Source organism: Pundamilia nyererei, unplaced genomic scaffold, assembly GCF_000239375.1.
Source record: "Pundamilia nyererei isolate P.nyererei 1_Seehausen unplaced genomic scaffold, PunNye1.0 scaffold00043, whole genome shotgun sequence".
In the NCBI taxonomy this organism is placed as follows: Eukaryota; Metazoa; Chordata; class Actinopteri; order Cichliformes; family Cichlidae; genus Pundamilia; species Pundamilia nyererei.
In genome coordinates, this window is record NW_005187444.1 from 2,173,359 (window position 1) to 2,185,084 (window position 11,726).

The 11,726-nt window shown below is 37.9% G+C and overlaps 2 protein-coding genes across 2 annotated transcripts in view; one reads left to right on the forward strand and one right to left on the reverse strand.

Annotated features, from left to right (window-relative positions):
• tdg.1 (thymine DNA glycosylase, tandem duplicate 1) overlaps window positions 1-4,239 on the forward strand; it is a 6,549-nt gene extending 2,310 nt beyond the window's left edge. The window contains exons 3-11 of the mRNA XM_005731490.2: window positions 570-736; window positions 1,427-1,713; window positions 1,816-1,885; window positions 2,144-2,279; window positions 2,371-2,453; window positions 2,544-2,638; window positions 3,061-3,232; window positions 3,577-3,729; window positions 4,100-4,239. Of these exons, the coding sequence (XP_005731547.1) occupies window positions 570-736; window positions 1,427-1,713; window positions 1,816-1,885; window positions 2,144-2,279; window positions 2,371-2,453; window positions 2,544-2,638; window positions 3,061-3,232; window positions 3,577-3,729; window positions 4,100-4,227 (1,291 nt within the window). The 3' untranslated portion in view covers window positions 4,228-4,239. The remainder of the gene's footprint in view (window positions 1-569; window positions 737-1,426; window positions 1,714-1,815; window positions 1,886-2,143; window positions 2,280-2,370; window positions 2,454-2,543; window positions 2,639-3,060; window positions 3,233-3,576; window positions 3,730-4,099) is intronic.
• A 1,240-nt stretch (window positions 4,240-5,479) lies between these two features.
• Window positions 5,480-9,659, reverse strand: LOC102212326 (patatin-like phospholipase domain-containing protein 2). Its single transcript, XM_005731489.2, has 9 exons — window positions 9,312-9,659; window positions 8,521-8,753; window positions 8,368-8,433; window positions 7,464-7,673; window positions 7,322-7,382; window positions 7,063-7,233; window positions 6,186-6,327; window positions 5,956-6,054; window positions 5,480-5,743 (listed from the first exon to the last, which is right to left on the reverse strand). Exons 1-9 carry the CDS (start codon window positions 9,514-9,516, stop codon window positions 5,485-5,487), a joined length of 1,446 nt encoding a protein of 481 aa, XP_005731546.1. The 5' UTR covers window positions 9,517-9,659; the 3' UTR covers window positions 5,480-5,484.
• Window positions 9,660-11,726: the final 2,067 nt, after the last annotated feature.

Consider the following 11,726-nt stretch of genomic DNA (forward strand, 5'->3'; position numbering starts at 1 on the left):
TTTTTTTGCTGGGAGTTTGCAACCCTATTAGTTAGGTTGCTTAATATTTCTGCTAAGTACTCTTTCAAATACCAGAACAGGAAGGATGGTGCAGGTTTAAGTTTATTTGATTGATCAGTATTGCTGAACTATGAAATATTTTGTGGGCAGTGTATTTTTTACATACAGGTATAACAGAATAGCTTTAGTGTTGTTGTTTATTTTAACTTGAGTATGAACTTATACAAAATGCAGCAAGATATTAAAAGAACCGTTTTATTGATTAAAAAACACTATATCGGACTCATATCGGTATCGGCAGATATCCAAATTTATGATATCGGTATCGGACATAAAAAAGTGGTATTTTGCCATCTCTAGTAATTAGATGATTAAAATCAATGTGTTTGCTCTTTTATCACCACTCAGCTAAATACAAAAAGACCTAAACAAAAAGCACATAGTTTATGTAATCCAGCTAACATCTGTTTTAACTCCACAGTGCATCTCACACAGCCAACTTGATTGTTGTAAAAATACTTAACCATTTTGTGCTTTTGTTTTGTTTTTCTAAATTTCCTCCACCTCAGGGTTCGGTCTGCCCAGCAGTTTCAAGCTCTCCAGGCTCAATATTCAGACGTCATTCCTGAACATCAGTTTCACTATACAGAGCATCAAGCTGGAGAGCCAGCTATGGCAAACATGGTTAATCCGGAACCCGTGATGGATCAGCTGGAACCTACCAACTTGACAAAACGTACTTTGATATATTTATTGTGTTAACACCTAGTTATAAGTTAGGATCAGGGTTTAAAATGGGCTGGAATGATATTCCTTCAGTTAATCTGTAATTTAGTCTGATAGGGGTCATCAAAACATTATGAGTTAAATTGCCTATCTGGGCACTAGGCCTTTATGTTTTGTTTTCTGCTGCATGATGTTCAGCAGGAGCAGGTAAATTGGCTGGAGCTACACCTAAGCATGATGTGCTCAGCTTTAAAGGCTTCCTCCTTCCTACAGTCGCTCAGAGTTCCTTTTGCTCATAGACAGTGACAAGGGAAGTAAGTTTATTAACCAAAGCATGAATATTGTGTAGTCAGTAACTCAGTTGTGTAAAGTATGTATTGATAAGTTGGAGGAAGCTTTGCTAGGGCAGCTGACCGCAGCCTTTTCACAAAGAAAAATCTACTGCGGGTTATAAACTTTTTCCCCTTGTTGCACTTTATCCTCAGTTTAGGATCTAATGTTAGTTTAGTGTGACAGTCTTACCATTATATATGGTGTTTTTTTTAATAGAATTTATTTGCTGTATATTAGGGCATGATGATATATAGAAATAGTCTGCCAAAACTGCAGTTTAACACCACACAAGAGCAAATGACTTCCAACAGTACTTACATCATGGTCTCTTATCTTTTTTTTATTTTTGTTTTCTCAATTCTTGTAGCTCCAGCTAAAAAGAGAGGCAGACCAGCTCAACCCAAGGAACCAGGGGCACCCACACCACCAAAAGTCCCAAAGGCACGAAAGCCACCAAAAGACCCAAATGCACCTAAAGCAAAACCAGGTCCAAAGCCCAAAAAGGCAGCTCAGGCTGATGGGAAACAGGAGAAGATTGATGAAACTTTCAAGAAGGTAAAGAGGAAAGTAGACCGCTTCAAGGGCATGTCAGAGGAGGAGGTCATGAAAAAGACTCTACCAGACCTGCTGGACTACAACCTAGACTATGTCATTGTAAGATTCACTTTTTAGTTGGATAATTATATATTATGTCTAGTTCACTGCTAGACCATAATGTGAACATAAGCGTGGCTAACCTCACCGGTTTGCTTTCAGATTGGTATCAATCCAGGTCTGATGGCAGCTTTCATTGGAAGATGGTTTCCAGGTCCTGGAAATCATTTCTGTAAGTTATTATACTGTAATTATTTTGAGTTGTCTTGTGGTAACATAAAAATGGATCTTAGGCTTCAGAAAGGTTATTGATTTGCTGACACAGTGGTGCAGATTTTTACCTTACAGAATAAAACATGTCCTTAGCCTTTCTCTGTGAAGTTTGTAAATTCTCTTCTTGTATGTAATTCTTCTGGGTACACAGGTTCAATAAAATGTCCGTATTTATTAGCCTTGGGTGCTGAATCACCTGGTCACTTTTTGATTTCAGGGAAGTGTTTGTTTCTGTCTGGATTTACTGATGAGCAGCTCAACCACATGCATGACACCGTCCTACCTGTTAAGTATAAAATGGGCTTCACCAACATGGTGGCCAGGGCAACACCAGGGAGCAAAGATCTTACAAGGTATATGACTGTAAAAGATTTCAGTCATCATATTAGAAAATAAATATTTTATAGGTTTCATAAACCTTTTTCTTTCATTTCATCTCACCAGTAAAGAGTTGCGTGAAGGAGGCAAAATTCTTGTGGAGAAGCTGAAAAAATACAAGCCACTTATTGCTGTGTTCAATGGAAAATGTAAGCCCACCTACTAACAAAGAGCAATAGTTGCCATAAAACAGTTTGCTTAAGTCAGTTAAGCTAATAGTTATCTTCTTTTGTCCACAGGCATCTATGAAATGTTCTGCAGAGAACTGTTTGGTAAAAAACCACAAAAACTCGAATTTGGTTTGCAGCCACACAAGATCCCCGACTGTGACGTGGTGAGAACTCAGTTTTCAGTCAGGTTTTTAAAAGTTTCTTCAGATATTGGTGGAAATGATACAGATACATGCTGTTCTTCAAGAATATTTAAGAAATATTTTCATCTGTTATTTGTATTTATTCAATAAATTTAATAGACAATGTTCAAAGTGTGAAAATAATATTAAGACTAAAATGTCAAAAATGTAGGATTTTTCTAGTATGTTGTTCATAAAGGCTTAAATTTGTAATTATAGGAACTGACCCGAAATTGAATGTGCAAGCCTTTATATTTTGTGTTAGAAGTGATATGATCAACATATTGATATCAAAGGAAATCAATATAGACAACTAGAAAATTAAGAACTGCAAGTGTGATACTTAAAAGTAACTGATACTTCATTCTGAAGACTTGACTTAAGAGTTTATTTCTTCTTTGCAGGCTTTGTTTCTGATGCCTTCATCCAGTGCTCGTTGCGCCCAATTCCCTCGTGCTCAGGACAAAGTCCACTTCTACATCAAACTGAGAGAACTCAGAGACCAACTGAAGGGTGTCCAAAGAAGCACAGAGATCCAAGAGGTCAACTACATGTTTGACCTTCAGCTGGCCAAGGGTAAGCATGACCAGGGCTGGGTGGGTGGGTGGGTGTGTGCATGCGTATGCGTGTTTGGGTTTTGTTTTGTTTTTTTCTTTAAAAAAATGTGTAACTTGGCTGTCTAACCTGAATTTCACCACTGAGTACCTTTACAGCGGCTTTAATTAGAAATTTTAATTAAAATTCAATTTTTAAAAAGTAAAACTACTACGCTGTTATTTACCATAGATACTTTCCCTACTTTTAATATTGTAGAAATGCCTCAAAGCCACTAAAATTAGTGAAGTCATTAATTTAATATCCTGTCCATTTTATTAATTTTTTAAAGCATTTTGTTAATTCTTCCCCTTTTATATCAACAGAGGATGCCAAGAGGCTGGCAATAAAGGAAGAACAATACGACCCTGGTTATGAAGATGCCTATGGCGGAGCATATGTCGAGAGAGGACCTGAAGGAAGCCAAGCTGAAAGCCAGAGCAACGGTCACTGCACGTTTTCATCTGCTGAAAATACAGGTAAGTCATTCAGATAGGGTGAGCCTGAGGGCGAGCTCGGATGCACCCAACATTCATCTACAGTCCTCGGCGCTTATGGTTCCTAGTTTCAGGTAGTTGTATTCTCCACCTGTTGAGACACTTGAGTTTGTATGATTTGCATAAATCTGTGTAGTTTGTATAAATTTGAGTTTTTATAAGTCCGTCTGTTACTCAGATGTGAATGTAGCGTTATGTAATTGCACGGACATGTGTAATTTGTCTTAAAGTGATGGCACAATCCTGGCCAGGAGCTGGAGTAACCATGAGCATGAACTTTGCTACAGACATCATTCGTTCACATCTTACATGCATAGAAAAATGCTTCTGTTTCTGTGTTCTCCACCCCCAGAAGGAGCACAGGAGGCGACTGTATCACAAACAGCTGATGGCCAGCTCCCAGACGGACAGTGGATGACCCAGTCCTTTGCAGATCAGATTCCAGACATAGGCAGCGGACCAAAAGATGGTAGCATATGAGGAAAAGGGCTTGCCTGTGCTACACACAGAGACTTGAGCAAACTTAGCTCTTACCTCTTTTTTTTGTCAGGTTTTAAAATTCCTTTTTAATTAGTGTCTGAGTGGAATATAAAAAAAAAAACATATAGTGGACTTTTTAGAAAATTTGCAGAATATATTTTCTGCACCTTTTTAATTCTTTGTGATCTTGTAAACATATACAGCATGATCGTCTTCACTGCAGTCTTTTTAAATATGTGAAATCAGGGACTTGACAGTAGCCTCTTTCAGACACAGTGCGTACAACATCGATGGTGCTCTGTCCTGACATAAATGATGGTAATGTTCCTCAGAGCTTTTTTCACACATACCATTATTCCAGAGAATTTTTTTTTGACAACCACATGAATCATTATGCCGACCTTTGGTTTAAGGCGCTTCAGCACCAGTTTTTATACTGTCTGTTTCTTAAAGTGATTCGTAAATATTACTAGGTTTGGCCCAATAAGATTGCCCTTCTGACTTTTAGAACAGAGTGACCAGGGGTGCCCATTGATAAGATGCTGTAAGATGAATACAAATTAATACTTGTCTGAAAGTGGCTAATGATGTGTGACTGTCTTTTCAAAGACAGTCACACATCATTTAAACCTTTGTTTTGCCTTTTTACTGTACTGTACTGTACTGTACTGCACTGCACTGCAATGCAGTAAATGAGAACTAAATGAGAACTAAATGAGAACTTATCTGCTGTTTCACAACAGCAGATAAGTTCCAGAAATTTTATTTTATAAACTTGACTGATCAGTGTGAGCTTGTGTGATCCTCTGTTTGCAGGGAGGACTTGGTTAGCATTAAAATGTTACATTCATGGTGCTATGAACTGATGAGATGCAAAGTGATGACTCGATGTCAGAGGTCCTGCAGAGGCATCATCTCACCAGCCTTTAAATGTGTTACGAAACATATAATGGGTTTTATTTTATTTTTATTTTGCTTTAGGAATTGTAGAATTATGTTATGTTTATGATTATATCGGTCACACGGAATGACTCATTTGTCCATTAAAATTTACTGATGATGCTTTTTCTATACTTTTGTTTTACCTTTGTTTCAATATCACATGGTAGCTATTGTTCAATCTTTGCGAAGAAAAAGGCTTTCTTTTTATTTTCCTGTTGTACATTACAATTAGACTCATGGTGTTGATAAGATGTCAACAAGTTCAGCAAATGCTGAAGTTTTTTTGTTTGTTTGTTTTTCCTTTGTTGGTTTCCTTTAATCAATCTTTTTTCCACTTTCTTTATGGTTGATTACACGTCCCTTCCCTGGTGTGTTTAACATCACCTGGCCAGATGCAGTTCTAGTTGAGACTGGGGGCATAAGGTCCATGTTGCCATTGGTGTCCCAGCAGAGATTAATTTTAGAATTTGAGGTCATCTTTGATTTCAGAGTTTGTGTATTTATGTCTCGTCCTCTCTGATTCCTGCTGTCTGAACCAGATGACCTGCAGATGCAGTTATTCTCTTGAGATGCGCTGAAGAATATGAAGAGGAAAAAAACTAAAAATCACACAAAGGATGAGCTTTTCATTAATGTTACCTCCTTATAATATTAGCAACAGATACAGTTTGTTGGAGTGACAAAGACACGGCATATGTAAAGAAAGCCAAAAATGAGATTTAATAATCCTAAGGTTAAATCAGTTTTTTTAAAGAGGTAAAATTGTGAATTTTTATGTACACATACCTGTTGATGCTATCATTGCTAATACTCCATTTCTGCCTGTAGAAATCTGCAGACCACAGTAACAATCTGCAAAGTGCTGTACAGCTGAATGACACCATGCTGTCACAGTAAAACACAGAAAAAAGAAAGAAATTGAAGTACTAATTGCTGTTGTTAACCCAAGTTCATTCCAAAGCCCAGTAGAGAATAGGATATTAGGGAACTCTCAGATCAAACAGTTCACACTTTACCTTTTGGTAAAAAAGATGGTCAGCTCAACAGGTAAGATGAGGAAGGTAAGTAGATGGGTAAACAAATTCATTGTGAGGAAGTCCCTGTAATGCGGCCTCCAGCTGCTACTGTCATGACTATCCCTGCATGCCTCACATAGCACTAACACAGACACACAAAGGGTGGAAATTACATAAAATTATGTGTCATGCTACCTGTGAGAGACCTAGTGTGTGGTATAAATGACACTGTTCATTCATTTAAACCTCAATTTAATACATTTTACATAAAATGGGAAATTTAAATCATTAGTTTAAAATCTTAAGATTACATCATATTCTGCTGCTCAGTGGACCTGGCAGTCTATATAAATCCACCGAATAGATCAGAAAGACTGTTACAGCCTACCATTTTACTGAAAGCAGAGAGGATATTGTAAAGAAATATTTTATGATTATTTAAATATGAGCTACATTAGATTCCTCTATCTTCTTACCTTGAAGAATACAGCAGTATCAAGATGGTGGATGCAAGTAATGCCCTCCTAATGTAATACTTTTTCAATTTGTTAGCATTAACATATAATCGATTTAACTAAATGTCATTAACTGTCAGAAGTTAATCTTTGAAAAGGCTTTCAGGATCCCTTGTTTAGGTTTGTACACCACAACTGATGTTGGGGTGTACACTGGGGTTTATCCAGGGCCATGAAAGGCAAACATAAAGATGATTGTTTTATGTTCATACCAAATTTTTACACTCTTCCTGTTCCATTTCTGTGTCCTCTTTACCATTTGAACCAGCGCTCTTACAAGGACATTTTTTTCCAATTAAAATAAAGTCTTACAAAAACTTCTGTATATCTGATGATCAGCTCATCTCATTTGACCTCCTTACCTTTCTTGATAGCCACTGGGAGGTTCTCAATGACTCTGTGGTCCAGATGGTTTTCCTTGTGACACTTCATCATCCTCTCTTCTGCACGACCCACTTCCCTCGTCTGCTCACAGCAAGGAGATTTGGCTCCTACCACTACACTGCTGTGAATATTTTGTGCTGTAAGCAGATCTGAGACAGTTGGTTGATAACATGTTTTAATATAACTTTATGGTGTAAACCAGAAATGCTAAAGAAAATGAAGGTGGAAAAATCTCACCTTTCTCTCTCAGGAAACAAAGAGCATCCATGTAGCCGTTGTGGCATATCTCAGCCAGCTTCTGCCTCACAAAAAAAACCCCAGTTAAACATTACTGTACACTCTACTGCTTTAAAGTCGTGAGCTCTGAACATGAACCCACCTCAAGTCTGGGGGGGAGGAAGGATGTACAGACTCGATATACATTTCCTGTGTTGGCCTGAATGCTGACGTTTCCATAGTGGACTTCAAAGAAATTGTATGACCCTTCTCTGGGGCAAATGTCACTCTCTCCTGAGAATGGCGCCATGGTGATGGTGTTTCTCTGCTCGGACAACGGCATCATGTTGCTCAGTGCTCCATCCACGTAGCGCTTAGAAGAAAGAAAAATGATCAAAATTGATGGCAAGCTGAGATGACGAAGTAGATCTAGTGTGACAAAAACATGTCACGAACTGTCCTCATATACCAAGCAGCCATAGCATTTATAAAGTAAAGGTGGATTACTACTCTCAAATAAAGATCATACGTATGCTGTGTGCTCTGTTTGTATGCTCAATCATAATTTTCAGTGTGCTTGCCTCTTTACCTGTGTGCTCTATGCCACTTACCTTATGTAAACCTTGAATGAGTTTAAAATTAACGTGTGAGCAGAGAAAAAAATTAAAAGTTTTGGCTGTAACAAAGCCTCCAGATATTGCGTCTTTTAGCCAAGAAAGCCATAGACTGTATTAGATGGCCATGCCCACCATAACATCACCGACCGATTAGTAAGGTTATGTTATGAAACTTGCTGAGACTGCTGAGATGGTTGTCTTCGCTCAACTGCAACAGGGCGTGATGAGAAACGATTTGATATGATATATGAATGATATCCCGTTCCACTTCTATGATTCCCAAATTTACCTGCCTCTGAAATCTGGCAATAAAATGCTCCTGTAGCTTTGAAGCGGTTTTTCTTTCCCATTCTCTATGGTCTATGGCACAGAAATCTCTACTCATTTATTTCAATAATAAGACCAGTAAAAGCAAAGAAAGCATACAAAAAAAAGTTAAGCTCTACTGACCATGCCATGGTATGAAGGTGGAATGAAACCACAGTAAACAGGGAAAAAACAGCTGCACATGAGAACCTGCAAAGGTAAAGAGGTTAGATCACTAGAACAGAGAAGCCTAAAAGATCCCAACAATTTTTCTGTAAAGTCACCAATCTGATGAACCTGAATGAGCTCCTCTCTGCTGGCAAACTCGGACACCAAAACATTTTTCCCATCAACTATTCGGGTGAGAGACACGCAGAGCCTTCCAGAAGCCCGGAGGTGGGCATCTTCTGGAAGCTTTTCCAGCAGGGAGTCCCTGACTGTCCGGAGCAGGCTGAAGGTCGGGTGGAAAACTCCAAAGGTGTGTTTTCTTGCCTCCTTCGCTGTGGTTAAAATATCAGCACACAACTGTTCTGAGGGAGAAAATGGAGCAGAACCAAATGTTCAGGCTAATGTAGAGAACCAGTGACATTATGATGTATCATTGCATTATCCACATGTCTGTTTTTTATTGCACAGCAGTTGTTTTCCTCTACAGTCCGCTCACTTGACCTTGAATTCTGTGCGACCTATGGAATTTGCTCTCACTGTTGTATCAGCTGTTTGTGTGTCAGGAACTTATGAAATACACCGCCTAGTGTCAGATACAACACCATTTGTTTTGAGATATGCCTGAACTTCATGAATGGACGGGTACTTCAAGTGCGAATGAAAAAAAGACAAAAATTTCATACAAAAATACAACGCATTGCAATAAACATGAATTATGTCACACAAAATGTTTTCATATATTCAACAAGGCATGTAGAAATAAAATAAACTTGCATATTTTTATTGGTCAATTTTGTGTATGAGAATGATACCAAGAGTTACATTTTATTTATGAATTCCTCTTTAATTTCTCTTTAAGAAACAAACTGTTGAAGAGCTGGACAAACTGTAATCTGCAGTGCACATTAAATGTGACTCACCAATGGGAATGCCAACAGTGAGAGCTGCAGCCACGAGACACCCAGAGGAAGATCCACAAATTTTAGAAGCACCATGAACCAGCTGTGGAGCCCGCTCCAGGATACAGCTCAAAGCTCCTACGTAGTAAATGCTCCTGAATCCACAGCCTGCAAAAGAGATGTTCCACTCCTCGACCCAGTTAAACATCTTACCTGGTTTCTCCATTGACTATAAGATTGTAAGAAGACTGTAAGAAAACTCAGAACGATATCTATAATATTGTCATTTTGTCAGTCGTGTCTCAGAGTTCAGCTGGTGCATTTAGGAACCTCCCAGGTTTGAATTGACCTGCGTTATCTGCACTACAGTCAGATGTAAACGGGGAGTGTTTTAGCTGGCTATGGTGTGGTATTGCACAACTTACTAGGCTCAAACGTTTCAAAATAGAAAACAAGCTGGAGTTGCTCACTAACTGTAATTTGGCCCGCTGTATGACATGTGATACAGTTTTCATTAGTTACACAACTCCGCACTGTGTACAAAAATATGGGAGGCACAAGTGGGAAAACGCCATGACCATTCTGACTAGTTAGTAGGTGTTTGTGAAGGGCTATAATTTATGAGATACAAAAAAATCCAAGAAACACGTGTGTGTTATATCATATTAGCCAATGAGCATTGTATTAGGTGAAATAAATAAACAATAAATAAATAAATAAATTAAATAAATAAAAAATAAATAAAGTGATTCTATTTATTTGCCCCAATATTGAACATAAATGTGTGACTTTGTTCAAATCAAATATTTGGCTTATTTGTATTGTTTATATCTGAAAAGCTATAATAGATATTTTAAAAAACAACAACATCAAAATCAAAAATACCATGAGATACATATTTACTTTTACAGCTCCAGTAATACACCCCAGCACTCTCACACACACACACACACACACACACACACACACACACACACACACACACACACACACACCTTTCTATTTATTTACTTGACACTTGGACCTTACATCAAACGGGTTTGTTCATTTGTTTGTTAATGCTCAAAAGCTCCAATTTGAGCATTATGGCTGTGTGTGAGAAGAATGGATCCAAATGAAAGCCAAGTAAACATTAAATACTCATATGTAAGTAAAATATTAGGAGTTTATTGATAAAACACTTATACAGCTATGTAGTCACAAAGAGCCATACAAGTTTACAGAATAAACAAAATAAAAACTTGGAAGAATCACAATAGAAAATAGCAGGAATATATACATATGAAAGACAAGTTTGCAAATGCATTTTAAAGGAGTCCACAGAGTCAGGTATGTATAGTTGTAGTAGGAGACCATCTCAAGCCCTTAGTGCCAGTGTCTGAAAGGCTCTGTCCACTCTTAGTGTTCAGTGATGTGTGAGGAACAACTGACTGAGCCAATAGCAGTGTGTTTAAGGAGAAGATGGGGTAAATAGACTACAGCCTCTCTATTTAGCGTAAATACAATACTTTTAAATTTAAAAAATGAGCAATGTGAGCTTGCTTACTAGAACATGGTAATCCGGCCATGCCATTTTACATAGTTTGTAGGCAAGAAAGAGATGATTTATCTAAGCTTGTAAACAGGGCATTGAGGCATGATGACACAGATAAATGATTTTCTTTTTCATTATATCCTATTACAGTGGCAAAAAAGATTATTGTAATTCATTATTTGTTTATTTATTTGTTTTCTTTGTTTAGCTGATGTTGCCAGCTGCTGGCATAAAGATAATATGTCTTGCAGTTTCTCAGACTGGGCTACACACAATCACAGTTGTTTTTGCTTGTTATGGTTTTGTTTTTTTCTTGAGATTTCAAGTTTGTTTGCTTGAATTTCCCAGCCATCCCGTAACTCTGCCCAAACCCCAGCCTCTACCTGCACTTGGTTTTAGGGTGGTTTCATTAAACCCAGACGTGCCGCTGCCAGTGGGTGGTATCAGAAGCATGTGAGCCAATGTACTGTGTGTGTTGCACGTAAAGGTACGGCTAGAGGCAGAAGTGGCTTCTGGGGTCACTGAGGAATTGTTTATATCTCCTTCTCCTTCACTGCACAGGTTCAGGCCTAACGGCAGGCTTTTAGATCTGCGCAGAGGTGGTTCACTGGAAAAACAAACATTGAAATTAATATGTGTGTGGAAAATCTTCTGAATCCACTGTCAGAACATCTCATGGCCATTGTTCCAAGAAATAAATCTAATGATAGATTTTTCAACAATTATCTTATCTAGATTTTAATCATGTTATCCAAATCTTTGGTTCAGTACATCTATAAAACTAAGGACTACATTTATCACATTTGTACTTTGACATATGATATCATGTCTGCACCAGTGAAATCACATTACATCCTTTTATCAAGAGTGGAAGAATGCACAGCATATCTTCCTTTCACTGC